Source organism: Arachis hypogaea, chromosome 5 (assembly GCF_003086295.3).
Source record: "Arachis hypogaea cultivar Tifrunner chromosome 5, arahy.Tifrunner.gnm2.J5K5, whole genome shotgun sequence".
Taxonomy (NCBI): Eukaryota; Viridiplantae; Streptophyta; class Magnoliopsida; order Fabales; family Fabaceae; genus Arachis; species Arachis hypogaea.
Genome location: NC_092040.1, coordinates 91,780,165 through 91,806,520, shown reverse-complemented (window position 1 = coordinate 91,806,520; position 26,356 = coordinate 91,780,165). Strand labels below are relative to the sequence as shown.

The window sequence follows — 26,356 nt, the reverse complement described above, 5'->3', positions numbered from 1 at the left end:
TAGCAACGATATGGGGATTAATAGTGTTTCACGGATTTGTGACGGCTGGGTAGAAAAAATTGGTGGCACCGAGTGGTAGGAAGGAAATCGGAGGCACCGATTTCAGGACGCAGTTGGTGCACAAATCGGTGGGTCCGATTGGTGCACTCTGTCCACGCGTCACGTATGCAATTGCCTCCCTTGGTTGGCCCGTGACTCCCTCAAGACCAATGTTCCCCCCCCCCAGCACTTTCCCTTTCACTCTCGTCTCGCTTTCTTCAACACACACTCAACTCCATCACTTTCTTCCTTTATCATTATTGTTGGACCACAACAAACCTTCAACAAAATTCAAAGAAAATGCCAAGAAGACCAAAAATTAAAGAAATAAATCAACCAGAGTTTCATATTGTTAATTATCTTGGACATCCAAATTATGTAAGTTTTTATTTTTTAATAATCTGATTTAATAATAATAGTGATAATATTAAACTTGATTAGCAAAATATATATATATATATATATATATATATATATATATATATATATATATATATATATATATATATATATATATATTGTAATGACACTAAGTAGAGATTAATTATGTATGTGTGTATGATGTTATTATTAGGTGGTTAGAAATAGAAATTAATCATATATGTATGTATGTATGATATGGTATGGTAAGCTCTACGGGATAATTGGGTTTTTTTTATAGTTAATGAATGAACGAAAGAAGAAGAAAAATGAGATGAGATCTGTAATCTGTACATATTAAATTAGAATAGATTAATATTGTTGTTGTTATTATTAGCAGTAGTAATTGAGTTTAATAAATTATTATGATTAATAATAAACATTTAATAAATTATTTTATTTATAATCATTAATAATTAAATTTTAATTCAGTAAAATTTAGACAATAAATTAATAATAACTAAACTTAGATTAGGAAATTATGCTGTGTTATGAATAATAATAAATAATAATAATAATAATAATAATAATAATAATAATAATAATAATAATAATAAAATTAGTATGCTGTTTTATGAATAATAATAACAATAATAAAATTGGTATGCTGTTTTACGAATAAATAGTTTATCAGTCGTGAAATTATTCTGGTTAGTTAGTTAAGGTTAAATAATTTTTGTTATAAGGTAATGAATATGATTGAAGGATTTTTGTATAACAGATTTACTGTGTATGTTTGAAATGCAATTATGTTGGAATTAGTTATAATGGACATGTAAGGATAATTGTGTTTTTGAGAATATAGTTATATTATACTGGTACTTATAGCGGAAATGTGATATTGTAGGGTTCACAGATGTTGATGTATGATCATTTAAAGCCGCCGGATCCATACAACCAAATTGTTGAGTCATACTTACGCGAGACTGGATTTTATTATGTTTCCCAAATTGGAGTTATCCAATGTCAGTCAGCAATGATTAATGCTCTGATTGAGAGATGGCGGCCTGAGACTCACACATTTCATTTTCCGATTGGTGAGTGTGCCGTGACCTTGGAGGATGTGGCGATAATTCTCGGTCTGCCGACAAATGGTCTTTCGGTTACAGGACCGACCATGAGTAGTTTTGAGGCATTGGAAGTCGAGTGCTTGCACCAATTTGGAGTTGCACCGAGGAAGACGGACTGTAGAGGGAGCTTTATAAAATTAACATGGTTTAGGGGTTTGAAAGATAGTATAGTGTTGAATGATGTTGTGCAAGTCACCGGGAGATTGCGTGCACCCTTTAAGACGGAGTTGATGCACTCCACAAGATTGGTGGTCATATGACCCCATCGGTATCCACCATCAAATGCAAAGCATACTGCTCACGTGGGATCCGATCAAGCCAGTTGGTGTAAGCCTCACCCCGTTCTTTTAATCGTTCATAGCGCATCTGGTACTCCTTGATCGTCCTCGAGTATCCTATGAAAAACATTCAGTTAACAATGAACACCATTCTATTTGATCATACTTACAATAAATTCAAAGTTCATTGTATTTAAACTTACCAATGTTGACGATAAGCTTCTGCAAGTAAGGTGCCTTGAACTTCCTCAAGAAGTTGGACTCAATATGTCAGATACAAAACACATGGAACGCTCTAGGAGGAGACCAAGCCCCATTACTTCTCTCAATAGCTGACCTAATAGAATCGTGATGATAAGAGATAAGTCCCACACCATCACGTGTCACCACATGTTGACGCAAGTTACTCAGGAAAAAGTACCATACATCAGAAGTCTCTCCCTCCACTATGGTGAATGCAATAGGCACGATGTTGTTATTACCATCTTGTGAGACTGAAGCCAATAAACGACCATTGTATTTTCTATACAAATGAGTCCTGTCCACCTGTACCACTTGCTTGTAGTGTCTGAAGGCCCTTATACAAGGGTAATAACTCCAGAAGACTCTATGCAGTATACGTATATCAGGAACCAAATCATCCCCCTTATAAGCAGGTATTGTTTCAAAGTGAACCACTGCTGATAGCTCCTTGTGACACATGGCCTCAAACCATATGGGCAAAGCTTCATATGATGCTTTCCAACCTCCGAAAATTGATTCCACCGCCTGCTGCTTCGCTAACCAAGCCTTGCGATAACTGATGGTGTAGTTAAGCTTTGACTAGACTTCAGCAATGACTAATTTCACCTTTATAGACGGGTCAGCCTCTACCAACGGCTTAATTGCTTCTGCAACTGTCTTTGAATCTAACTTCGAATGGTCTTGAGAAATAGTAGACCTGGTACAAGTGTGACTTCCATTGTACTTCCTTATCTCCCAACAATACTTCTTCTGCATTTTGGTAACCCTGATCAACCAGTCACAACCATTACCATATTCTGTACATTTGGCATAGAATGTCTTTGATTCCGACTCATATACCTGATAGTCTACACCTCTGCGGATGGTATAATCTTTCATTGCCTTGATTACTGCCTCCCTTGAACTGAATTCCATTCTCACTGTGAACTCACCATCTGCCACAACAGGAAGCACTGCATACATAAAAAAATAATAAATCATTTATTGTGTACTTAGTAATAAATCATTTATTACAACTCGACTAATAAACACATTTTACCATGTAAGATCATAATAGTCTTTTTTGTCGCTATTCTATTTACATAAAGAACAACTAAATATCATTCATAACAAAGAACTATTAATTAATAAAAAAATCAAATGCTATGGTCACAAATGACTATCCACATATCACATATATTACTTATCTGACTTATTGATCTGCTACTTAAGAGTTTCATATAACTATTTAGCTTTACGTACTTGGATTCATATATTACGGAAACTCCGGTGCGTGCATAGCCTCCAAATCCAACAACCGCATGAAAGAAGGCTCCTGAAACGGATGCGGGTTTGCTAGTGCATTTGTAACTTCCGCCACATCTGCGTTCATGGCGCCGCCAGCTTCATCTTCGTCTTCACCTGGACCAACGATCTCATAGTTACTTTCAAATTCATCCTCGCTTTCACTATTATAATCTTCCAATTCAATGTTACGGTCCGCTTCAGATTGCTCAAACTCAACATACAACTCGATGCACGACATTCGGTGGCAATTTTCCATATACATTGAAAACATTTCATGCATACTCGCTTCATCCGTCACGTACTTGGTCTGAAATTGAACGAACCCACCAAACATAGATAAAGGATACCTGTACAAAATACACGATACTCTCCTAGATCTTTGAGAATCTATCTTCTCACAAATCACAACTTTCAATTCCTCAAATGACAATGTGAACGGAATAACATCTAATAAATTTTCACACACAAATTGAACTCCTTCATATGTTTGCAACAAAATCTGTCCATAACAATAAATCTTTAACACAACTCTATCATCCATATCAGTACACGTACTTGCTTATTCTCATACTCACTGAAATTTATTCTACAAGAATGAAGGAGAAGAACGAGAGAAGAGGAAGAACATCAGCTGAGTTGCTGAGACCGGCGATGAAGAAATGAGGCTTCTCTGATTTTTTTTTCATTTTATGTATGCAGCAACAGGCAAATCGGACAGACTGACCGCCTGCCACACAAATCGCTCGGTCCGATTGGTGCACTCCTGAATTAAAATTTTTTTTGGCCATCCGAAATTTGTGGGGGTCCGATTTGATTTAAACTGAATTTCTCTCTCACACAAATCGGTGGGACCGATTTGTGTTCCTTCCTCTCTGCTTGAAATCGGACCCACCGATTTCTTCCCCCCAAATTTCTAAAAGCAACGCCATCATAATAGTGTAATACTCCCTTAATGATCATAACGCAGCATAACTCATACCACTAAATCATATAAAAAAATCAGCCTAAATGACATAGTCTCTCATATTCTATAAGAGATCGCAAATTCAAATCTCTTTATCTATGATAAAAAAAAATAAAATTATAAAATTCAGTTGTTATGAAATAATTTCAAACACGACGCATTCTCTTAGCTCATTCCATGTTTATGCTTTGCACCAAAAAAAAAGCTAGATGCTACCTAATCATAAGATAAATTAATTAAGAAAAAGTATAGGTAGACAATAAAAATACTAAGTAATGTGAATAATAGATATATCGGATGTTTAATTTACTAAGTGTGCGAATGATTATCCTAATATTAAGATTTATGTGGATAATTTAAAGGTATAGTGTGTTTTTACTTTATTGAGTTAATTTTAAAGTCTATTGTTCATATTGTTTAAAAAAATAATTATCTACCAATCAACTTGGTTGATTAAACAAGTGTTGAGGGTTCAAATCTCACCTTGTACATGCAGCAACTCATTGATCAGACTCTTAAATGGAGCTTAGATTAAATAAATTATTAGTCGACCAATATTAAAATGATTTTATAGATAAATTGATAGATTCGGATCCTTTTTTTTAAAAATATTGGCTCAATGTTAGTGTTTTTTCTAAAAATGACTTATTTGCGGTATAATTCAGATTTATAGAAAAAAAAAAGAGATTGAAATCGTCGGGTGCAGTGAATAAATCCAAATAGTAGAGGTGAATTAGTAGTTTGCACAAAAAAAGTGAAGGCAGCGTTAAAATGGAAGCAGAATTTGATGGGCATTTTCGTCTTCCAAAAACAAAGCACTGGGAGAACTTTAACCTCCTAAAGGAACGAATTATTGGAAAGATGCCAAGTTTCTAACATGTAGCTGCATTGGAGGGAAACATTCATAGAACGTTGTTTTTTTATTTTCTTTTTGTATACTCAGTGAAACCAAAACTAAAGTCTAAAGAAAAAAAAAGTAATTTTCTAACTTACATCTTTACTCATCAAATTTTAACATAGAAAAGGAGAAAATTTGCGTCTTTTTTTATGGTGAGTGTGATTAACAAAATTAAAAAAGTAAAAATAAAAATGATAATTTGTGATCCCACTAAATTTAAAAAATATATTATTTAATTTTTAGATTATTTTATACATATAAATTAATTTATTTAATATTAATTTTAATTATTATTAGTGTTAATTAGTATTAGTTAGTTTTGTTTAGAGATTGTTATTGTATTAAAATATGTTAATGTAGTTTAAAAATTTAATTTAGTTAAAATATTAGTAATTAATGTTGTAATTTTTTAATATGTTTAGGAATAAATACTTTAATAAAAAACTAAAAAGTGTTTGTAATTAGTTAAAATGTTAGAATATGTACAGTAAAAGTTTTTTAATATATTTAGAGTTAATGTAAAATTGATGTGATCAATTAAAATTTTATATTTTGTGCTATAATTTTTTTGTAATATATTTAGGTATAATAAAAATAATATGTGATTAATAAGAGTAAAATATTGAAAGTTATAATTAATATGTTTTTAAAAATATTTTTACTAACGTTAATAATATGTTTATAATTGTAATATTGAAATACTAAAAGTTTTTTTTAGCAGTTTTTTAACAAATTTAATTAGAGTAGTACTAGGTAACTAATAACTTTTTTTGAACAATATGAATAACTAACAATTAAATCAAAACACACTACACCTTTAAATTATTCACCTAAATCTTAATATTAGAATAATTATCCGCACATCTAATAAAATAAACATTCGATATATCTATTGTTCACATTGTTTAGTATTTTCATTATTTACTCATACTTTTTCATCTAATTATATGTAGAAATAATGATTTTTACATTCAAATGTTGATGTATTTGTTGTTATGGATCTAGTTGTGGTTGTACTTATGCCTGTGGCTGATGGCAGTAGTTAGTCCCCACAAATATTGCCTTGAGTTAGTAGTAAGGGACGAGAAAATTAACTTCTATACTAATTCTTATAAAACTCGGATGCATTATAAGTAATGATTGGATTAAGAATTTTAAGTTTGTGATCATATCTGTTTTGCTATATTAATATTCACTTGTCATGCGCTATTGTCTAGTTTAAATTTTTAGGACTTGTTAAGATATTGTTATGTATATTATTGAAATTTTTTATAATTCTCAAAATACTTTGTTATATACTGAACTGTCTCATTATTCTATTAATAGGATACCACTCTATACGTTCAAATGAGATAAGAAGTAGTCACAAAAAAATGAGATAAGAAGAATTATTGTATTTCATATTCTTCTATTGTTACAAATATTGACCAGAACTAAGTGAGGAAGAAGTTTGTTATTCTAATTGTATAAATTCTAGACAAACTACATCAACACAGCAAAAAATACATTTTAAGTCAACTTACGAGTACAACATATGTTAAGTATTTTAAGTAAAGATTAAATGACAATTAATATATAAATTCTCACCTTGACAACATCTTCTATTGTGTTCAGTATCTCCATAAACTATCTTGTTGTTTAATTTCTATAATCATTTGACGGAGTTATTCAATTAACCTACCGGCCTGTTGACACAAATTTTATTAATCAAGTAATTAAGTTAAGTTATTATGTGAAATAAAAAAAATGAAATAAAAAATATAAAATTAAAACACACATGCATCACATTATACGATTAACAATACTGGCAAGCTAGTGAAAATTATGGAGATCGAAAAATTGAAGTTAATAAAAACATTCGTTTTCAAGCTCATACTTGGAGGAGAAGTAGTGAATCATCTATGTCTTTACAATCAAAATGTGTTGTCCAACACAATAATCGATACAGATGAGAAGACATGCTAAACATCAACTAAATATTTTTATCCGTTAAAGTCATGGAGTAATGATAGAAATTTTTAATAGACTCTAATGCTAAATTTATCTAAGAATAAAGTTTTATACAATATCATAATGTGAACTTTGATATACTTTTGTATGACATCAATATCAATCAAGTCTAAACTATTTTTATAACTCCTAAGCCACGTCAATTTAATAAAAAATTTTTGACAATCCCTTAATGTGAATACACTCTTAAATTGATTTGTGCATTCGTTCGCTAAAAGATTATAACTATTTATCGTTAATCCTAAAATTAGTATGATATCATTTTAGAGACTAAAAATTATTGATACATCTTTTAAAGTTATGATGCATTTATCAGTTAAAAGATTAAAAATATGTATATCAAAATGTTATCTTTTAAGCAAAACTATTAACATTGTCAAATATCTTTATATTATTTTAATACGAAATATATATCTAAACCGAATTTCATTTAAAAATTTAACATCAATTGAATCACAAACTTTCAATACATTTAGATGTGTAAGTTTTAATAATTTTGAATTCTAATAAACAAATAAAAAGGTTATCATAAAAAATAAATTTAAAATATATTATAAAATATGAATGTGTATATAAGCAGTAAAACCAAGCAAGATGCAATTGAGTGACAACTAGAAAGTCAGTTACAAATAAAAGATTCTAGAAGTAGTTAGTTACTCTGTTAGTTAGCTAAGACTGTTACATCTCTAACTATATATATCAATGACAGTTGTAGAAGAAGGCTAGGCAAAATTCATTTTCTTCACTTCACAAAATATCTCGGATTGACTTTCTTCTCTTTGTCTCTCCTTTCTCTCTGTTCTTCATCTTATCTTCAAATTCTGATCTGATACCTCACATGGTATCAGAGCATCAGATCCATGGAACACGCTTCACAATTCACCACCACAACACCTTCAGGCGCACCAAACCAAAATGCATTCGCTACCTTCTCTGCAACAAAGCTCAATGAGAACAACTTTAAAGCATGGAAGAAACAAGTCCTAGCATGCATCAAAGTCAACAAACTTCAAGATCATCTCAATTCTGCAAAGATTCCAACAAGGTTCAGTTCAGAATCAGATCTGATAAATGAAGTTGAAAGTCAAGAATACACACAATGAGAGATTCAAGATCAGTGGCTTGTCGCCTGGCTCATCGCGGCTATGGAGCCAAATTTTGTGAATCGAGTTTTTGAATGCGAGTACGAATGTCAGATCTGGTCCACACTAGAAGAATACTTTACAGCGCGAACAAAAACAAAAATCAAACAATTAAAGACTCAGCTAAGAACGCTCAAGAAGCACGGATCAATAGTAATGGAGTAGATGTTAAAGATCAATCAAGTGGCAGATTCACTAAAAGCACTAGGCGCACCTCTCTCAAGAGAAGAATATATCGAATCGGCGTTGGCAGGTCTTGGAGAAGAGTACAACATGTTTGTCACCGTTGCGACGGCAAGGATAGATCACACCACCAAAAGCGAGTTTGAAACACAGCTCTTGACTCAAGAAGAGTTGATTGAAAGGTTCAGAAAAACTGAGCTAGGTTCAATACAAGTAAACATTGCTCAAAGTGGTGAGACTCAAAATACAGCTCAAGGGAGAAACTATAACAACTACAACGGCAGAGGCAGTGGCTTCCGAAGCTCCAGAGGCAGCGGCCAATTCATAGGAGGACGGTCTTCATGGTGGCAAGGAAGTAGACCACAATGTCAACTCTGTGGCAAGATTGGCCACACAGTCATCCAGTGCTACCACCGCTTCGATCAGGACTTCATGAACCCTCACCTCCAACCCCTAAACACAGCTCAACCACCATCCCTTGCCTTTCACAACAACTCAAGCCCAAACACCCCTCAGCAGCAACAACAGTCTCCAACCACACTACAACCTACTCATCCCAATCCTCAGGCCCTTCTAACAGTGCCTTTATCAGTATCAGACACAGCATGGTACCTAGACTCGGGAGCCTCTCATCACGTCACATATGATCCAAGAAACCTAACCACAGGAACAAATTATGAAGGTACAGAACAGGTCTTTGGAGGTAATGGCCAAGTTATAAAAATTAAGCATATTGGAAGTACATTGATGCATGCATCATTATCAAATAGAACCTTTCAATTACAAAACCTACTCCATGTCCCTAATATATCCAAAAACTTAGTAAGTGTAGCCAAGTTTGCATTAGATAACTGTGTGTATTTTGAATTCTGGCCTTACTTGTGCAATGTGAAATGTCAGATCTTCAAGAAAATCCTTCTTCAAGGACTGCTTAAAAAAGGCCTATACAAATTTGAGGGCGTTCAAATTGTTCCAAGAACCCTCAGCATCATTAATCACAGTACCCCAACCTGCTACAATACAATTACCTTCCCTCACACAAAAGAAAACCACACAATCAATCCCTCTACCACACAAGCCACCAAAACTTACCTACTCATGCCCCCCACATCACCATCCATATCAGTACCCACTTTTGCAAAAGAATCAAAAGAAAACCCTCTCCTTCACACTAATACAGTCCACACAACTAATCCTTCCGTCCCAGTTATGACACATTTCCAAACCACCAATTCCAAACTCCTTACCCCGCTCAAATCCTCATCCACACCAGCATCTATTATACCAGAAAAATAAAATAAAGTCACAATTACCCACACCAACCTACAACCAAAATCAACACAGCCACAAGACAAACCATCAACCAATCACAGTCCAGTTCAACAAGCAAGAAAAGAAACATATTCACACTTTCCTAGTGATATGTCTCCAAATAGTATAAATGTAAATAAACTAGCTAGGGATGCAAATAGCTTAGAAGCAAGTGTACTATTAGCTTGTAATAATTTAAGTTCTACTGCACAATTGTGGCACAGAAAGTTGGGCCACCCATCTAAAAAAGTCACCTCTATTGTAATGAAACAGTGCAATGTCACTGACAATATTTCTAGCAATAAAAATATCTTTGAACCCTCATTGTGTCATGCTTGTTACATTAGCAAAATTCATCAATTACCTCATTTTGATTCACACACCAGCTATGCATCTTTAGATCTAATCTTCTCTGACCTTTGGGGACCTGCACCTGTGTATAGTAGAACTGGCTGCAGGTACTATATCTGCTTCATTGATGCAAGTACAAGATACTCCAGCATTTACTTGCTACAGACAAAAGGACAAGCTTTTGATGCATTTCAAAAGTACAAGGCAACAATGAAACTCAAAACAGGACTGAAGATAAAAGCCTTGCAAACTGACAATGGAAAGGAATACCTCTCCACAGCCTTCACCCAATACCTTGAAACCAATGGCATCCAACACAGACTCACCTGCCCCTACTCCCACCAACAAAATAGGAAAGTAGAAAGAAAGCACAGACTTATCACAGAAACTACCCTAACTCTCTTAGCCCAAGCAATCCTTCCCTTAACCTTTTGGGGTGAAGCATCCCTCTCAGCCACCTACCTCATCAATTTACTACCAAATCCAAAGTTGAATAACATCTCTCCCTATAAAGCTCTCACCAAAACTAAACATGACTACAGCTTTCTTAAACCTTTTGGATGTACCTGTTATCCTCTCCTAAGACCCTACAACCAAACTAAATTCAGCCATAGATCCTAAAAATGTATCTTTCTTGGCTATGTCCCAAACCACAAAGGATATATCTGTCTTTCTCCAACTGGCAAAGAATTCACTTCAAGGGATGTCATCTTCAATGAACATGAGTTTCTCTATAACCAACTCTTCCCCTCTCAAATCAACCCCAACCCAGCTTCCCCTTCAACCCAAACCTCCATACCCCTGGTCTATCTACCCCTAGCTGGCACTCCAGCACCACTACCAACTCATACTATACCACAACCTCCCCTGCCCATCTCACCCCAACCCCCCAGCCCTCCTTTACCTTTGCATTCATCACATGATACCTCCAATATAATTAACATAATACATGAATCATTATCTGCTTTACCTGTCTCTTTGCCTGATAATTCTGTTTCTAACACTGCTGCTACTAACACCTCTGCTAGTATCTCCTTTGCTTCTTCAGGTGCTCTCCAGCCTGCCTGCACTGAGATTGTACTGCCACTCCCCCTCCTCTGCTTACTACCGTTAACCATTATCTGATGCAGACTCGCAGCAAAATAGGAAGCCTCAAACCCAAAACATATGCAGCAGTGCTCGCCACCCCTGCCTCTAGTCTCACTGATGACCTCACCCATTCCTTGCCTCAATCTATTCAATAAGCTCTAGCCACTCCCCACTGGAAGCAAGCTATACAAGAGGAGTATAACGCTCTGATGCACAATAGCAGCTGGCAACTCGTTCCCAAACCCCCACCACACACTGCACCAGTGATTGGCTCCAAGTGGGTGATCCGGATTAAGAAGCACCCATATGGCACCATTCAAAAATACAAGGCCCGACTCGTTGCAAAGGGCTTCCACCAGCGAGAAGGGGTCAACTATGACCAAGTGTTCAGTCCCGTTGTCCGTCCGCCCACAGTCCGGGTCATGCTCAGCCTAGCACTCTCCAAGGGGTGGCCCATTCGACAGTTCGACTTCAATAATTCTTTTCTAAATGGCGACTTACAGGAGACCGTTTTCATGTCCCAACCCAAATGATTCATCTCTCTTGCTCAACCCCATCATGTCTGTAAGCTCCAGAGATACCTATATGGCCTGAAGCAAGCCCCCCGTGCGTGGTTCACCAAACTGAAGGAATTCCTCAATCAATTTGGCTTCACTAACACCAAATCGGATACCTCACTCTTCACTAGATTCTCGCACTCCTCTATCCTCTACGTTTTGGTGTATGTGGAAGACATTCTGGTTATTGGGTCATCCCAGGTTGAAATCTCTGACCTAATTGTGCACCTGAATATGGTGTTTGCACTCAAGGATTTGGGAGAAATGAGCTACTTCCTGGGCATTGAAACTGTGAAATTCAATGATAATGACATACTCCTATGCCAAACCAAGTACATCAAGGACCTCCTTACCAAAGCGAGAATGTGCGATGCCAATGCCGTACCAACACCCATGGTTTCCAATCTCAAGCTATCAGCTCATGGTGAGGATCTTCACCACAACCCAACGCTGTACAGATCCATAGTCGGTGGCCTCCAATATGCCACAATCACCAGACCCAAAATCACTTTTGTCGTGAACAAAGTCTCTCAGTTTATGCACACCCCTTTGGAAAGCCACTGGAAAGCAGTTAAGCGTATCCTACGATACCTGGCAGGAACAATAGACTATGGCCTAAGGTTTCAAAGAACTAATGAATGTCGAATCTATGGCTTCAGTGATTCAGATTGGGGCAGTGACATTGATGACAGAAAATCTACCAGTGAATTTTGTGTCTTCCTAGGTCCAAACCTAGTCTCATGGTCAAGAAGAAAACAAAATGCAGTCTCAAGAAGCTCCAGAGAGACAGAGTATCGAGGGCTGGCTGCAGGCTTGACTGAAATTCTCTGGTTCTAAAATTTGATGAGTGAAATGAAAATCCCATGCTCCACCACACCAAATCTCTACTGTGACAACCAAAGTGCAGTCCTAATGGCTGTAAATCTAATTTTGCATAGCAAGAGCAAACATTTTGAACTTGACCTCTACTTTGTAAGAGATCATGTAGCACAAAAGAAGGTTAATATACTGCACATCTCCTCTCAATACTAAATAGCTGATAGTTTCACCAAATCCACCTCCAGTCTCAACTTCCTCAAATTCAGATCCAAACTCAGAGTTACACAACGAGTGCTCAAAGAAAATCCTAAGGAATAAAGTAGTAGGGTTGATGTAAGCAGTAAAGCCAAGCAAGCTGCAATTGAGTGACAGCTAGGAAGTCAGTTACAAATAGAAGACTCTAGAAGTAGTTAGTTACTCTGTTAGTTAGCTAAGACTGTTACATCTCTAATTATATATATCAATGACAGCTGTAGAAGAAGGCTAGGTAAAATTCATTTTCTTCACTTCACAAAATATCTCAGATTGGCTTTCTTCTTTTTCTCTCTCCTTTTTTTCTGTTCTTCACCTTATTTTCAAATTCTGATATGATACTTCACAGTATATAATTATTAAATAAAAACTAACATTTTAATAGAAAACCAAATAGTTTTAAAATTACATAATTTTATACCGTATAATAAAAAAAACTACTCTAACAATTATAGTAATTAATTATACACATTACTACAATTCAAAAAAATTAGTCTAATTATAAATTGCTAATATATTTTCAGTGGCTGGTCATATCATAAAATATCATCTTATCTTTAAATGAAAATACAACACTGTGAGTTGGCACTACTTTAGAATCAATCACATCTTTTAAATTGACTTTAAAGTGGTTTACCCAATTCTTATTCTGAACCATATGATGCTTCAGGTTCCTCCGTGTTTAGATATAAATTTTATATTAAAATATAAAATATTAAAAAAGTTTTAAGTATATTAATAACAGCATCAGTGTTCCAGTTCTTTTAACTGTTGATTTAAATTATAAAAGATATAAATAATATATATTAATTAAAATTAACGGCTAAAATAATGAAACACCGATTTTCAGTATACTTGAAATTTTTTCTAAAATATATATTAAAAATAAATTAAATAATATTTTTATATTTATATAAAAATATATAATAAATAATTTTAATGTATAAATAATATTTTATAAATTTTAAGATATTTAACCACAATTTTTATTTGAATGGAAAGACAACTAGTCACTTTTTTTGTGCTTTCCTTGAATTTTATTTTTAATTTTTTATTATGATTATCATTTGATTGATTTATATTCAATTGTAGCTTAACTTTTTTTTAGTGTAATTAAGTATTTTTTAAATATTATCTTTTATTTAATTTAATAAAAAATAAAAAATAAATAATTTTTTAATTTTTTGAAGATTTAATATATAAAAAAATATATTTAAATTAAATAATAATAAATTAAAAAAAAACTGAATAAATACTGAAAGTTAAAGAACAAATAACAATTTTTTTATCATTATAATTAGGGTTGCTGCCGTTTAATTTGGGAGTTTTAGAACAGTAAAATTCAGGTGCTCATTAATCACCATGGAATAATCTGCCTTACCAGACTGAGTGAACTTTTTTTGATTTAGTGTTGTTATATATTCTAAAAAATAAATATATACCTTCATTTCTAAAATATGTACTAAATATGTGAAGATATATTTTAAAAAATTAGAAATTAATTCTTTTTTAATACTTAGTTAAAAATATGAGATATTTTATTTTTTTAAATATGAATTATTTTTGAAAAAATATTTAATTTGGTCCTTAAAATTATATTTAAACTTTAATTTAATTTTTAAAATTTTAATTGTCTTAATTTAATTTTTAAATTTTTTAATTAATTCTGTAATAAACTAACGTAATTAAAATTTAAAAATTTTAAGAATTAAATTGAGATAATTAAAATTTTAAAAATTAAATTGAGACTCAAATGTAATTTTAAGACCAAACTGAATATTTTTTTCGTTATTTTCATATGAATGTTTGAATAATAAAAAATTAAGAGAAATAAAAATTCTAAATATTAAATTTTACTTTAATTTTTTATATGTACTTTTCAATAATTATATAAATATCTTCACACAAAAATAAAATCAAATAAACTATTAGTTAACTAAATATAGTTAGCACTTGCAAATTGCAATGCAATCCATGCCACCTCAGCTTTCCATTTATAGTGTGTAAGCAAAACAAACAAACAAAGATGATTGCAGAAACTCAGTAATTTATATAAAGCAATTTGGAAAAAAACGAAGAAAGAAAGAAAGAAAGAGAGGAAATAGCAATGGAAGGCGAGGGTGTTATAAAGCACAAGGCTTACGCGCGCGTGGGGCTTCTCGGCAACCCAAGCGACGTGTATTACGGCAACACAATCTCTCTCAGCCTCGCCAACTTCTCCGCCACCGTCACCCTGCACCCTTCCAACGACCTCTTAATTCAGCCGCATCCTATTCACGATTTTGTCCGCTTCACCTCTCTTCCTCAATTGGTCGGTCAGATCTATCGCCTTTCTTTTTTTTTCTGATCTCATTGGATCAGATCCGATCTCATCCTGATTCTGTTTCTGATTCTGATTTGCATGTGCATGTGCAGGTGAATAGGTTGAATAATGAAGGTTACTATGGTGGAGTACGGTTGCTTATGGCGATTTGCAAGGTTTTCCACAATTACTGCAAGGAGAATGCCATTACTCTCGCTGAGAAGAATTTCACTCTCTCTTATGATACTGATATACCTCGTCAGGTACTAGCTTGCTTGCTCTAATCTCCATTATTCTCGATTTTGTTGAAACTTGGAAGATATTGCAATTGCGTTACCGCGTTGTTTAATTAAACATTGATGATGATGATGATGATGATGATGATGATGATGATGATTGTGTTGCACTGAGGGATTGGATTATTGTTTTTCGATTTAAACGTTTTATGTTAATTGAGAATTCAAATTTCAAACATGAAAAGCATCAGATAGAAATTTGATTTTTATTAGGGTTCTAGTGACTATAATATAATGCATTGTATTATTTTCTAAAAACTTTAGAATAATTTTGTAATCTTTTAACATTTGTTCTAACTCCTAATGGTAATTGTAGAAAATAAGTTGTTTTAACCTGTTTTCCCATTAGTCATGAACATATGTATATACATCTTTTGATATGAAACTATATCGAATCTTTTTTATCTTAAAAGGCATAATTTACGATCCTAATAAATTAGAATGCATAATTTCCTATCCTAGTAATAAATATACACGAGAGTACTCCTTGAATACTGTATCTATACTTAATTATAGAAATATTATTGATATATTATTTCCATTAATAGTAATGGTTACCAAAATCTATGTCTACATTCTTACTTGCCGCTTGAGCTGAGCTTTTTCTCCGTAGTAATCTATTTGAAGTATTTCATTTGAACTGTTTGCATACTGATCTCGATCTCAATTGCAGTCCGTTGAAATTAGGAGGATTTTTTTTATGATTATAATTATCATTGCGGTGTTATCCGTTGTCTTATCCTGATCTTTATTATTTTCTTTTGCTTTAATTTTAATATATTTTTTTTTCCGTAATTTCTCATTTTGCTGAATCATTGTTGCTTATTGTAAATTTGACCTTTCAGACAGGACTTTCAGGTTCTAGTGCGATCGTCTGTGCTGCCTTAAACTGCCTTCTTGATTTCTATGATGTCCGTCATCTAATCAAGGTTGAGGTGAGGCCTGGCCTTGTCCTCGCGGCAGAGAATGAGCTAGGCATAGTTGCTGGTCTTCAGGATCGTGTTGCACAAGTCTATGGGGGCCTAGTTTACATGGTATGTTTTCTTGTAATTTCTATCAAACGATATATTTCAGAGGTGAATGATGAATGAATGCTAATAAGTCATTTGACTTTGTTTGGGTGCTTTTATAGGATTTCAGCAAGGAAAACATGGATAAACTGGGGCATGGAGTTTATGAGCCTTTGGATGTGAATCTCCTCCCACCTTTGCATCTAATCTATGCTGAGAATCCTAGTGATTCTGGGAAGGTTAGTCACATGGAATGATTTAATCGTCTGCTATTACTTTATTATGTTCCCTGCCTCCGGCTACTAATCACATCCCTTAATCTCTTTGGCAAAGAAGAGTCCTTACAAGAGGATTACCAATTAGTTAGCATTGGATTGATCTATATATATACTATATAAAAGATAATTAAGTTGGGTGGCAACATTATAAAAGCCATACTCTTACAAATCTTGTAATAGAAAAAGGACTTTCCACTTCAGAACTTGTCTCATGATTTTCTTTTCATTTATAAATTTTAAGCTACATTAACATGTAGGTTCATAGTCAAGTAAGGCAAAGGTGGCTAAATGGTGAAGAGTTCATTGTATCATCAATGAAAGAAGTTGCAAATTTAGCAAAAGAAGGAAGAAAGGCATTAGAAGAAAAGGACTATTCTAAATTTGCAGCACTCATGAATAGGAATTTTGACCTGCGAAGGTAACTCAATTTATCTTTGTCATCTAAGATAGATGAATTTATCTATGACTGATAGCAGTTACAAAAAAATCAGTTTTGAAACTTACATATGATTGTTTTAACTTACAAGCTTCAGTTTAAATATTGATAGTAAGTTAATATTTATTTTGACAAGCTCTCATTTTCAAAACCACCAAACCATGATTAGCATTTAGACTAAGCTCTTCATCTTGCAGGCCTACTAAACACTACTGTGGTTTACCAATACAATTAACTTAATCTAAATTAGGGTCTTGCTTACATGTAGCCTACGAGCACACTTTAAGAATACCATAAAAAGAAATATTTTATTAAAAGATATTGAAAGATAAATTTGTTTACATTTCGAATGCATTGAATACATTAAAAGCTTAAAAAGTTTCTATTATTATACTCTTAAAATATGTCGTTAGAACACAAAATAGCTAAATCCTCTAAATTATACATGTTCTGTACTCATGGGATATTGTATAGGTCAATGTTTGGAGATGCTGCCCTTGGTGATTTAAACATCAAAATGGTAGAGGTAGCTAGAAAAGTTGGAGCTGCATCAAAATTTACAGGTAGTGGAGGAGCTGTTGTCGTATATTGTCCCCATGGGGATTCTCAGGTAAAACAGCTGCAAGAAGAATGTAATCAAGCAGGATTTGTGTTACAACCAATTGAACTTGTTCCTTCCCGTCTTAATGACATTGACTTGAAAACCTTATAAATGATGTAATCCATTATACTCTTCATGAAGAAAAAATGTCTTTTCATTAAGAGACGAAATAGAATTTCCAATGATTTGTTACTGTATTTAAGAATAATCAATATTAATTCAGTTGAATTTGTTGAATTCTAGAGAGTCTTTCTTTTTGGTACATTTCCTTTGGACGTTCAAACAATGTTTCTGCACAATCTTATTTGTTTTGCATAAATAACTAATTTATACAATAAAAGACTGGATGCTAATTTAGAAAAAAGAAATTATATTTGCACTATTTTTTTGATACACTACTATTAACTTTACTTTTATTGGAAAGGAAACACAATTTTCAGCTTTTCTTACTTCTTATTGATCATTTAAATATATATACAAAAAATGATGTATATAACATTTCTCTTTAATTTTTTAACTTTTGAATTCATTTGTATCCTAGGAACAGTCATGAATGTCCGTAATAGTGTAATTTGCCGAATAGACATTGATTTGGTTGCATATGGTATTATGGTGATTTGTCTGTGTTGGATGTTGAATGTTAATCAGTCCACCCCCTGTTAGTAACCTGCAGAACAAGAATCACTCTTTCCATTCTATTTTATCTTACATTTTGATGCATTTTTATTTGATCCTAGATACTATTTAGCTGAAATAATCTAAAAATGCACCAAAAAATTACGATGAGTGAAATGTAAAACAGAATTTAGAAAGATAGTAAGGATTTCCTACACTTGAACAGGGGTCTCCTACGCTGAATTGATGACACCTTACAATACAAGACATCTTAAAGAAAAGAATTTAAATCCTCTAAAGTGAAGAATTTAAATCTCCCACTTTACCAACTTACTCACTTTAGAGAATCTTAAATTCATGATCCTATAGAAAAGTCATTCACTCCCTACTTCAATTTTCTTTTTATAAAAAATGTCACAATTTTCTAAACAAAACCAGTGAAAAACTCCCAACAACTCATTAGATTCTAAAACTTAAATGAATATACTAATATACAGTAACTACAGAATTCAATCTTTGTGCTTCACTGAATACTTCAGAGAAGCTTGCCTTCCACAATTTCGAGGAAATCAGGGGTTCTCTCTATCTTGGTCGTTCCAATTTCATAATTCCAGCCAAAACCTTGATTCCCTTAAATCTAACACGTCTAAGAAATATTTACCAATCTGCATAGTTGTACATGACATCAAGGGTTGTTCTCTGTATATATCTTTGTTCACTTACGCATCCATCGCCCCAGAAAAGAATAACATTAATTCACAAAAAGAAAGAACCTAATTCATTCATCACACAATGCTTGCATGAGCTCAACTGGAGAAGCCCATATGGGAAGATGAAACAGAGATTTTTTAAACTGTTCTTCTCGCTTAAAGCACACTGATTCTGCTACGTTACATAAATTTGAAATGTCTTGGATTATAGCTTCCTGGGTTTCCACCTGCATGTTTAACCAGTTCTACAAATTATTATATGAAGTAAAGCCTACAAATACCCATGATCTAAAACACTTTTTATTCTAAATATTAATTCTAATGCACTACTATTAATCTAATTTGTGCTGACTTTGACCTACCACAAGATAAAAAGCTCTTATAACATTAATTTTGAAACTTGAAAAACCTGGAACAGATTCTTAACAATTGTCAGAACAACATTTAACTCCTTGATGAATTCTCTACACACACTTATGCTAAGAAGAGCAAAGTTATTATTGCAACTAGCTTGATTAAAAGACTAAATGCCCTCTTCCAGAAGCACCAAATTAGGGCAATTAGGTTTAGACCAAGCTTCCTGATAACGAAGCTGATTTGAGAGCAAGAGCTACAAAATTGGGAGAACTATTCACTTTAATATCAGTTTAATTCATAGAATTTACAATCTTTCTGGTGAAAGAATAGTGGGCTTTTATTTTCCCCCGTTAGAATTTGACACCAAAACGAAGAAAACATTATAGCAATGCCGAAATTACAAGACCCAATTTTCAAATATGTTACCTGCAAGAGAAGCTCATCAAGCAAGGACCCACCAACGGAATCCGTCGAAGAAGTGGAAGGGAGCGAAGATGGGTCTCGCGTTTGCTCCTCCGAAGCGCGTTGTTCTTGTTGCCGTTGTTGCTGTTGCTGCAACGCTGCGTTTTGCATTGCACGCAAGGTGTTCGACAATGTGTCCCACTCGCGGATCTCATTCTCGTACTTCGTTTTCAGCTTCAGCAGCGTTCGCTTCTTCCTCTCCCTTCGCCGGTTCTCATTCTCCGCCGCCGCCGCTGCCTCTGCATTCTCCACTGCCGTCGACGACGGATCTATACGGCGGCGTTTGCGCTTGTAGACGAATCCATCGTCGTTACAAAGCTCCCATTCGTCATCTTCTTCCATGGGAACGAAGAGAAAGTAGAAAAGAGGGAAAATTTGGGGGATTCAAAAATTGGAAGGAGTGAGTGGGATACTGTGAGAGCGCGGGATTTCGAGTTTTCACGCTCTTTCTCTCTCTTCGATTTCAAGTTCTTACTCTATTTTCTCTCTCTTTTGTTATTTATAAGCAAAGGTTTTATCCTTTTTCATTTGTGCATTATTTTTTATTTTTATCTTTAAAATGTTTCTATATTTTCAGTACAAAAATATTATATACCAAAAGCATTTAATGTTTTTTTATATAAAATAATTAACAATATACCTTTTCTATTCTCCTTTTGTTAGTTACTGTTTCATCATCACTTCATTATTACTCCAACTATTTCCTCTTGTAATTCAGGTAAATCAAATTTGGGAGTTGTAACTGTTAAGCAATAAGGCTAAGCAGAAGTTCAAAAATGTTAGACAGCTCTATATGTTTGATTTTCATGTACCAAGAATTTCTCAACCTTAATAAACACGAACACTAGCATTTCACCAGTCCCCTCTGCTTTCACCTTCACGGCTTCACTTGTCACTCAGTGAGAGGAGGTAGCAATTAGCATCATCATCATCATCTTCTTCTTCTTCACCACCTCGCTTCTTTCTACTTCAATGGCGAAATCATTCTCTCTAACCCACCACCTTTCCCTCCTACTCCTCCATTCCCGTTCTCACCGTCTCTTCATCCCCTCCACGACACTCCTCCCTCTCCCTCTTCATCACCATCACCCCTTCTCTCTCTCCCCATTCCACAAATCCCTCTCTACCAATCCCACCCCATACCCTCTTCAATACGAACTCATCATAAATCGCCCCGTTCAAAAACACCCACCACGTGTTCGACGAAATGCCGCACAAGCTCTCTCTGAACCCCACGAACCAGACGAACCTGAGGAACAAGAACCGACTTCGGAGCTTCGCCTTGACAGCTGGGTCGACCGGAAATTGAGCTTTGACTCCGATTCTGGTCAACCCAGTTCGTCAAATTTGGAACTTGACAAGGCCAAGAGGAAGTACTACAACAAGAGAAGGAAGAGGATGTACGGGTCAGATTCCGAGGAAGAAGAGGCACGGTTACGGAACGGGGAGAAGTTTGTGGAGCTGAAGCCTGAGGTGGTGGAGCTTCCAACTCTGCACCGTAGAGAAGAAGAGTTGTATTTTTATGATGCTTTTGCTTACCCTTGGGAGAAGGAGAAGCACTACAAGATGGTGTATCAGTTGGAGAAGAAGTACTTCCCTAATCAATGCCTTGACAAGGCATTTCTCAAACCGGGAGAGTCGAATTTGAATGCGAATGCAAATGCAAATTTAAATGAAAATGAAAATGTAGATGGTGGTGTGAGGAGCAAGGGGAAGGGTAGGAAGACTGCTGGTGTTAGGGAGGAGAAGAAGGATGATAAGGGTGATAACAAGTTGGTCTTTTTTGATGAGAAGAGGGAAGAGGAAAAGAAGGGTGATGGGGACTTGGTGAAGGATCTTAGGGAGAAGAAGGTCGAGGAATTCTTCAAGGGCTTGAAGAGAGTTGACAAAAAGGATGGTGAAGTTAGTAGTATCAATGCAGAGCCTTTTCTTTCATCGAGGAGGACTGGACTCCCCCCGGTATGGGACAGTCCACATGGCACTGTGGTTTTGATTAACAAACCAAAGGGTGAGTTAGCGTGACATATTCTCACAAGAAGAAAAAAAAAGTCTCTGCAATGAACTGCATTCGTAACTGAACTTATTAGCTTTGTTGTGGATGTCCTTTTTATATTTTTAACACAATAGTTGATGTCTTGAAGATTTTGAGAACTTAGAGGAAGGAAATGGAATGGAAGAATTTGGAAAGAATGATCTGAATTCTGATTTGATTTCATTCATTTAAGCCAGCAGACTTCATATATATGAGTTAATCATCTAACTAGATACCAGAAAGAGTAACTAACGATTGTATATTATATTTAAGTGTATATTTTAGCTTAGTAAGAATTTTGCTTGCATGGCATCAGCTTGATTCCCCGTTTGAAGTCAAAAGGATAGTTTCTTCCCTGTTGAAAACCTGAGAATCAAAATTGCTTTTTCATGTGGTTGTTACATTCAATGCAAATCTAGAAAACTATTCATTGCATGACTTGATGAAAAGGTTGCCTTATGTACATACTGCATGACTACTGTTGCATCAGTCACGCCTTGGTGTTGTCATGACTTGGTAGACACCTCTGCTACTCTTAAGTCGTGAGTGTGCAATTCTTTGATTCTTTATGAAACGGGGCCAAAGGCCAGAGTGCACAATGTTTTGTTGAATATAGTAAATTTGGAATGATTTGAAAGTTTAAGTGTCAAGGTTTATATTTTTATCTCTGATGAAAATAAATTGCCATGTAAAATTTGTGGTAGGCTGGACCTCATTCACAGTTTGTGGTAAGCTGCGCCGCGTTGTTAAAGTAAAAAAGGTTAGTTTTTAGTTACTTCACATTTAAATTTATATTAAGTTAACTTTATCATGCAGACTTTTGTGTTCTTTCTCTTATTTATTTATTTATTCTTTTGGGTTTGGGCCTGCCGTCTAATTTACAGGTAGGCCATGCTGGAACACTTGATCCCATGGCTACTGGTTTATTGATTGTTTGTGTTGGAAAAGCAACAAAACTGGTAGACAGGTAATAAAATAATAAAAATCAAGTAGAAATTTTTTTCAATCTGAGTACCAGTCGATGTTGATTGTTTCACAATACTACAACTTTCCTTTTCAGTTGTAAATCTTGAACTTTTCTGTTTCAGATATCAAGGGATGATCAAGGGTTATAGTGGGGTCTTCCGTCTAGGGGAGGCTACTTCAACATGGGATGCTGATTCACCAGTGAGTTTGTCAAATTGTTATTGTTATTTTGAAGTTTAAGAAACCAAAAATAGATAAACTATAGGTCATCAATATCAGAAGTTAATTAAGTAATTCTTCATGAAGTTTCCTCTAACATGACAACTTTGAATGGGGAATAGAGCTGGATATTGTAATCATATTTAGGGTCTGATTAATTTTCAAGTCCCAGAAGCAAATTAAGTAACTCTTCTCCAATTAAAACACTAGAACCACGGCTTTGAACTGAGCATCCAGCTGCATATTGTAATACTTGGGGATTTAAAAATGTTCAAGATAGTGAAAATGGTATAATCAGTGTATTTATTTAGGTCATTCAGCGTGAGCCATGGGAACACATCAAAGATGAGGACATAAAGAGAAACGCTGCATCTTTTTGCGGGGAGATTTGGCAAGTTCCTCCTATGTTCTCTGCTATTAAAGTAAGAACTTTTTCATGCTTAAAAAAATTGATCCCTCCCCTCCCCCCCCCCCCCCCCCCCAACACACACATAACTTTATGTTTTGAGATCAGATGGTTTGCTTAATGCGAAAGGTGTTAAAATATTCGAAGGTGCTAGGCTTATTAACTTATTGGAAACATGATACGAATAGAGACTCTTTGTCGATTTAAATATTGGTATTAAATAGTAATTTCAATTATATTATCAGCAAGTATTATCCTTTGTTTCCGAAACAGTTCACGTTATGCAATTTCATCCAACTTTTTCCCCTCCAATACGCAGTACTTTATGTTACTTATTTTGAGGCAACTGGTCCACTTGCTTACACATTTTTTCTCATTCATGATAGGTTGGGGGTGAAAGGATGTACGACAAGGCGAGGAGAGGAGAAAACGTTGAACTTTCACCTAGACGAATCTCAATACTCCAGTTTGACATAGAGCGCAGCTTGGATGACAGGTAACTTGGGATGCGAAGCCTCCCAGCCATGTCTTAAACTTTTCTCTCTAGAATTGATAATTCTGTTGACCATTGACAATTGTTTAAAACTTGAAATTGATCACGGAATACCAAAATCAATCATTATTGCTAATATATTAGCTTCAAACATTAAACACAAAGTTCGGAGACATTGCACCTAACCAATTATTTGCTGAATTGTAATCATAATAGTAGCAAATAGTAATATCACTGTCCAAATGAAAGCTTTTATGGTTTTTACCATCGTAGGGCCTTCTACAATGGTAATCATTTAGAGTTTTTGATTTGTTCTTTTCTCTTTATCATCATTTGATACACTGTGTTATATTTTTCCAGACAAAATTTGATTTTTAGAGTGACGTGTTCTAAAGGGACATACATTCGGTCATTGTGCGCGGATTTTGGGAAGGCTGTTGGCAGGTAGTTATTCTTTATTAAAAAAAATGTTCCTTATATCTTCAGCGACATAATATGTAGAAAATTTGTCAACGCTACGTTATAATTTTGTTGTTTATCTGTTTATGTAACTCGGCATGTTACTTGTATGAGAAGTTTATGATTTGATATTTGCCTAGTTACCAATACTAAGAAGAATCATTATTTGCTGCAATTTTGCAGTTGCGCCCATTTAACTGCTCTGCGAAGAGATTCAATTGGTGAGTGTCTCTGATCTTCCAAAGCAGTAAATGTGTTGTTAGTTGTGTAAAGCTGTTGCTGAATTCAGCACTGTTCTCCTCACTTTTCTTCAGGGCAATATTCAGCAGATGATGCTTGGGACTTCCAAGAACTTGAAGAGGCTATTACCAAAACTTACCTCTAACTGTCGTTGATTGGAGCCATGATCTGCAAATTGCTGTGTCTTTCCCTTGTTTTGGTTGGTAAATAGATGCGCAGTGGTTTATAAACCGATTTTATGTTTATTCTTTATAGTTTCATTTTTTACCTTCAATGTTCTATTCTTATATGTTTTCTTTAAAGTTATATAGTCATGATATACTAGGCTCAAAGTCTTCTTCCCTTTTTACCTTTTTAAGTAGATGTAGTAATTGAGCAAGGAAACATTTGACCATTCATTTATACCAACCGTATATAAAGGAAAAAAGTAAAAATTCTTGCACAAATTTCACATGTTGTGCCAAAAATGAGTTTGTCATTTTTCATATCAGTTTCTACAATATTGGCTATACTTATTTTGTTGAAGTTCAATGTTGATATAAGTGATTAGGAGATTTCCCTCCTCACACTACTTATGTCACCATTAACAAATAAACTAGATTAAGACTTGCATTGCGCGATGCGCGAATAGCTAATTAATTATATTATATAGTATAAATTTAAAATACTAATATTGCTTAGGAATATATTATATAATATGTAAATTAATATTAAATTTAGAAGTTAATTTGTAAAAAATATTCTACAATATATTTATTTAATTTGACAATTTATATATGATTTAATATTATTATTCAACAAAAAAGATATACAAAGAAAAAATATACTGTTTTAATATAGATAATAATTGTGCTTAACCGTTATTTTGTAATTTAATTAAATAATAATATGAATTAAATTTAATTGATTAAAAAGTTTAAAAATTTGTCTAGTAGCTTATAACTATTAATTTAAATTTTATAATGGTTGATGATAAATGACAATTTAAAATAAAAAAATAATTTAAAATTTAATAATTATAAAAAATTATACATCAATCAGACTATAAGTAATAAAAACATTCGATTAAAGTTTATTTATCTCATTTTATATCATTATTTTTTTATTTTTTAAATAGTTTACTTTTGTTTTTATTTTTATTTTTTTAGGTTATATTTAAATATTATGGTACAGTGACGAAACTATTAGATAAAATACAAGTATGAATATTATTAAAGTTTTGATAATAAAAAACGATATTTAATTTTTTAATTTTATTTTTCATGAATCATGATAACATGTCTTTTCAATAATATTGTTATAACTAAATGATATTAAAAAATATAAATTGTTGAAAGAAAAAAGAAGTGATATATAGACGACAAAAATACTATATAATTTATGAATACAATTACACAAAGAAATAGAAAAATTAATGAATACAATCATATAATTACCTAACACATACGTTTGGCAAATTTTAAAAAAAAAGTCTATGGTCATCAACCAAATTCTAGTTGTGCAAAAAATTAACAAGAAAGGAGAGGAAAAAAGAAAAAGAGGTATGAAATTATGTGACAGG

General features: G+C 33.8%; 4 protein-coding genes across 4 annotated transcripts; 3 read left to right on the top strand and 1 right to left on the bottom strand.

Annotated features, from left to right (window-relative positions):
- Positions 1-12,076: 12,076 nt before the first annotated feature.
- LOC112803740 (uncharacterized mitochondrial protein AtMg00810-like) lies at positions 12,077-12,679 on the top strand. Its single transcript, XM_025847211.1, has one exon. It carries the CDS (start codon positions 12,077-12,079, stop codon positions 12,677-12,679), a length of 603 nt encoding a protein of 200 aa, XP_025702996.1.
- A 2,152-nt stretch (positions 12,680-14,831) lies between these two features.
- Positions 14,832-18,073, top strand: LOC112801916 (glucuronokinase 1). Its single transcript, XM_025844864.3, has 6 exons — positions 14,832-15,224; positions 15,329-15,478; positions 16,357-16,545; positions 16,644-16,760; positions 17,057-17,217; positions 17,710-18,073. The coding sequence occupies exons 1-6, from the start codon at positions 15,021-15,023 to the stop codon at positions 17,945-17,947; spliced, it is 1,059 nt and encodes a 352-aa protein (XP_025700649.1). The 5' UTR covers positions 14,832-15,020; the 3' UTR covers positions 17,948-18,073.
- Positions 18,074-18,640: 567 nt separating this feature from the next.
- LOC112801917 (uncharacterized) lies at positions 18,641-20,322 on the bottom strand. The gene is made up of 2 exons (XM_025844865.3): positions 19,945-20,322; positions 18,641-19,388 (listed from the first exon to the last, which is right to left on the bottom strand). The coding sequence occupies exons 1-2, from the start codon at positions 20,320-20,322 to the stop codon at positions 19,230-19,232; spliced, it is 537 nt and encodes a 178-aa protein (XP_025700650.1). The 3' UTR covers positions 18,641-19,229.
- Positions 20,323-20,480: 158 nt separating this feature from the next.
- On the top strand, positions 20,481-25,262 carry LOC112801915 (uncharacterized). The gene is made up of 9 exons (XM_025844862.3): positions 20,481-21,988; positions 22,717-22,772; positions 22,897-22,979; positions 23,101-23,179; positions 23,509-23,619; positions 23,990-24,099; positions 24,457-24,540; positions 24,739-24,776; positions 24,870-25,262. Exons 1-9 carry the CDS (start codon positions 20,953-20,955, stop codon positions 24,938-24,940), a joined length of 1,668 nt encoding a protein of 555 aa, XP_025700647.1. The 5' UTR covers positions 20,481-20,952; the 3' UTR covers positions 24,941-25,262.
- Positions 25,263-26,356: the final 1,094 nt, after the last annotated feature.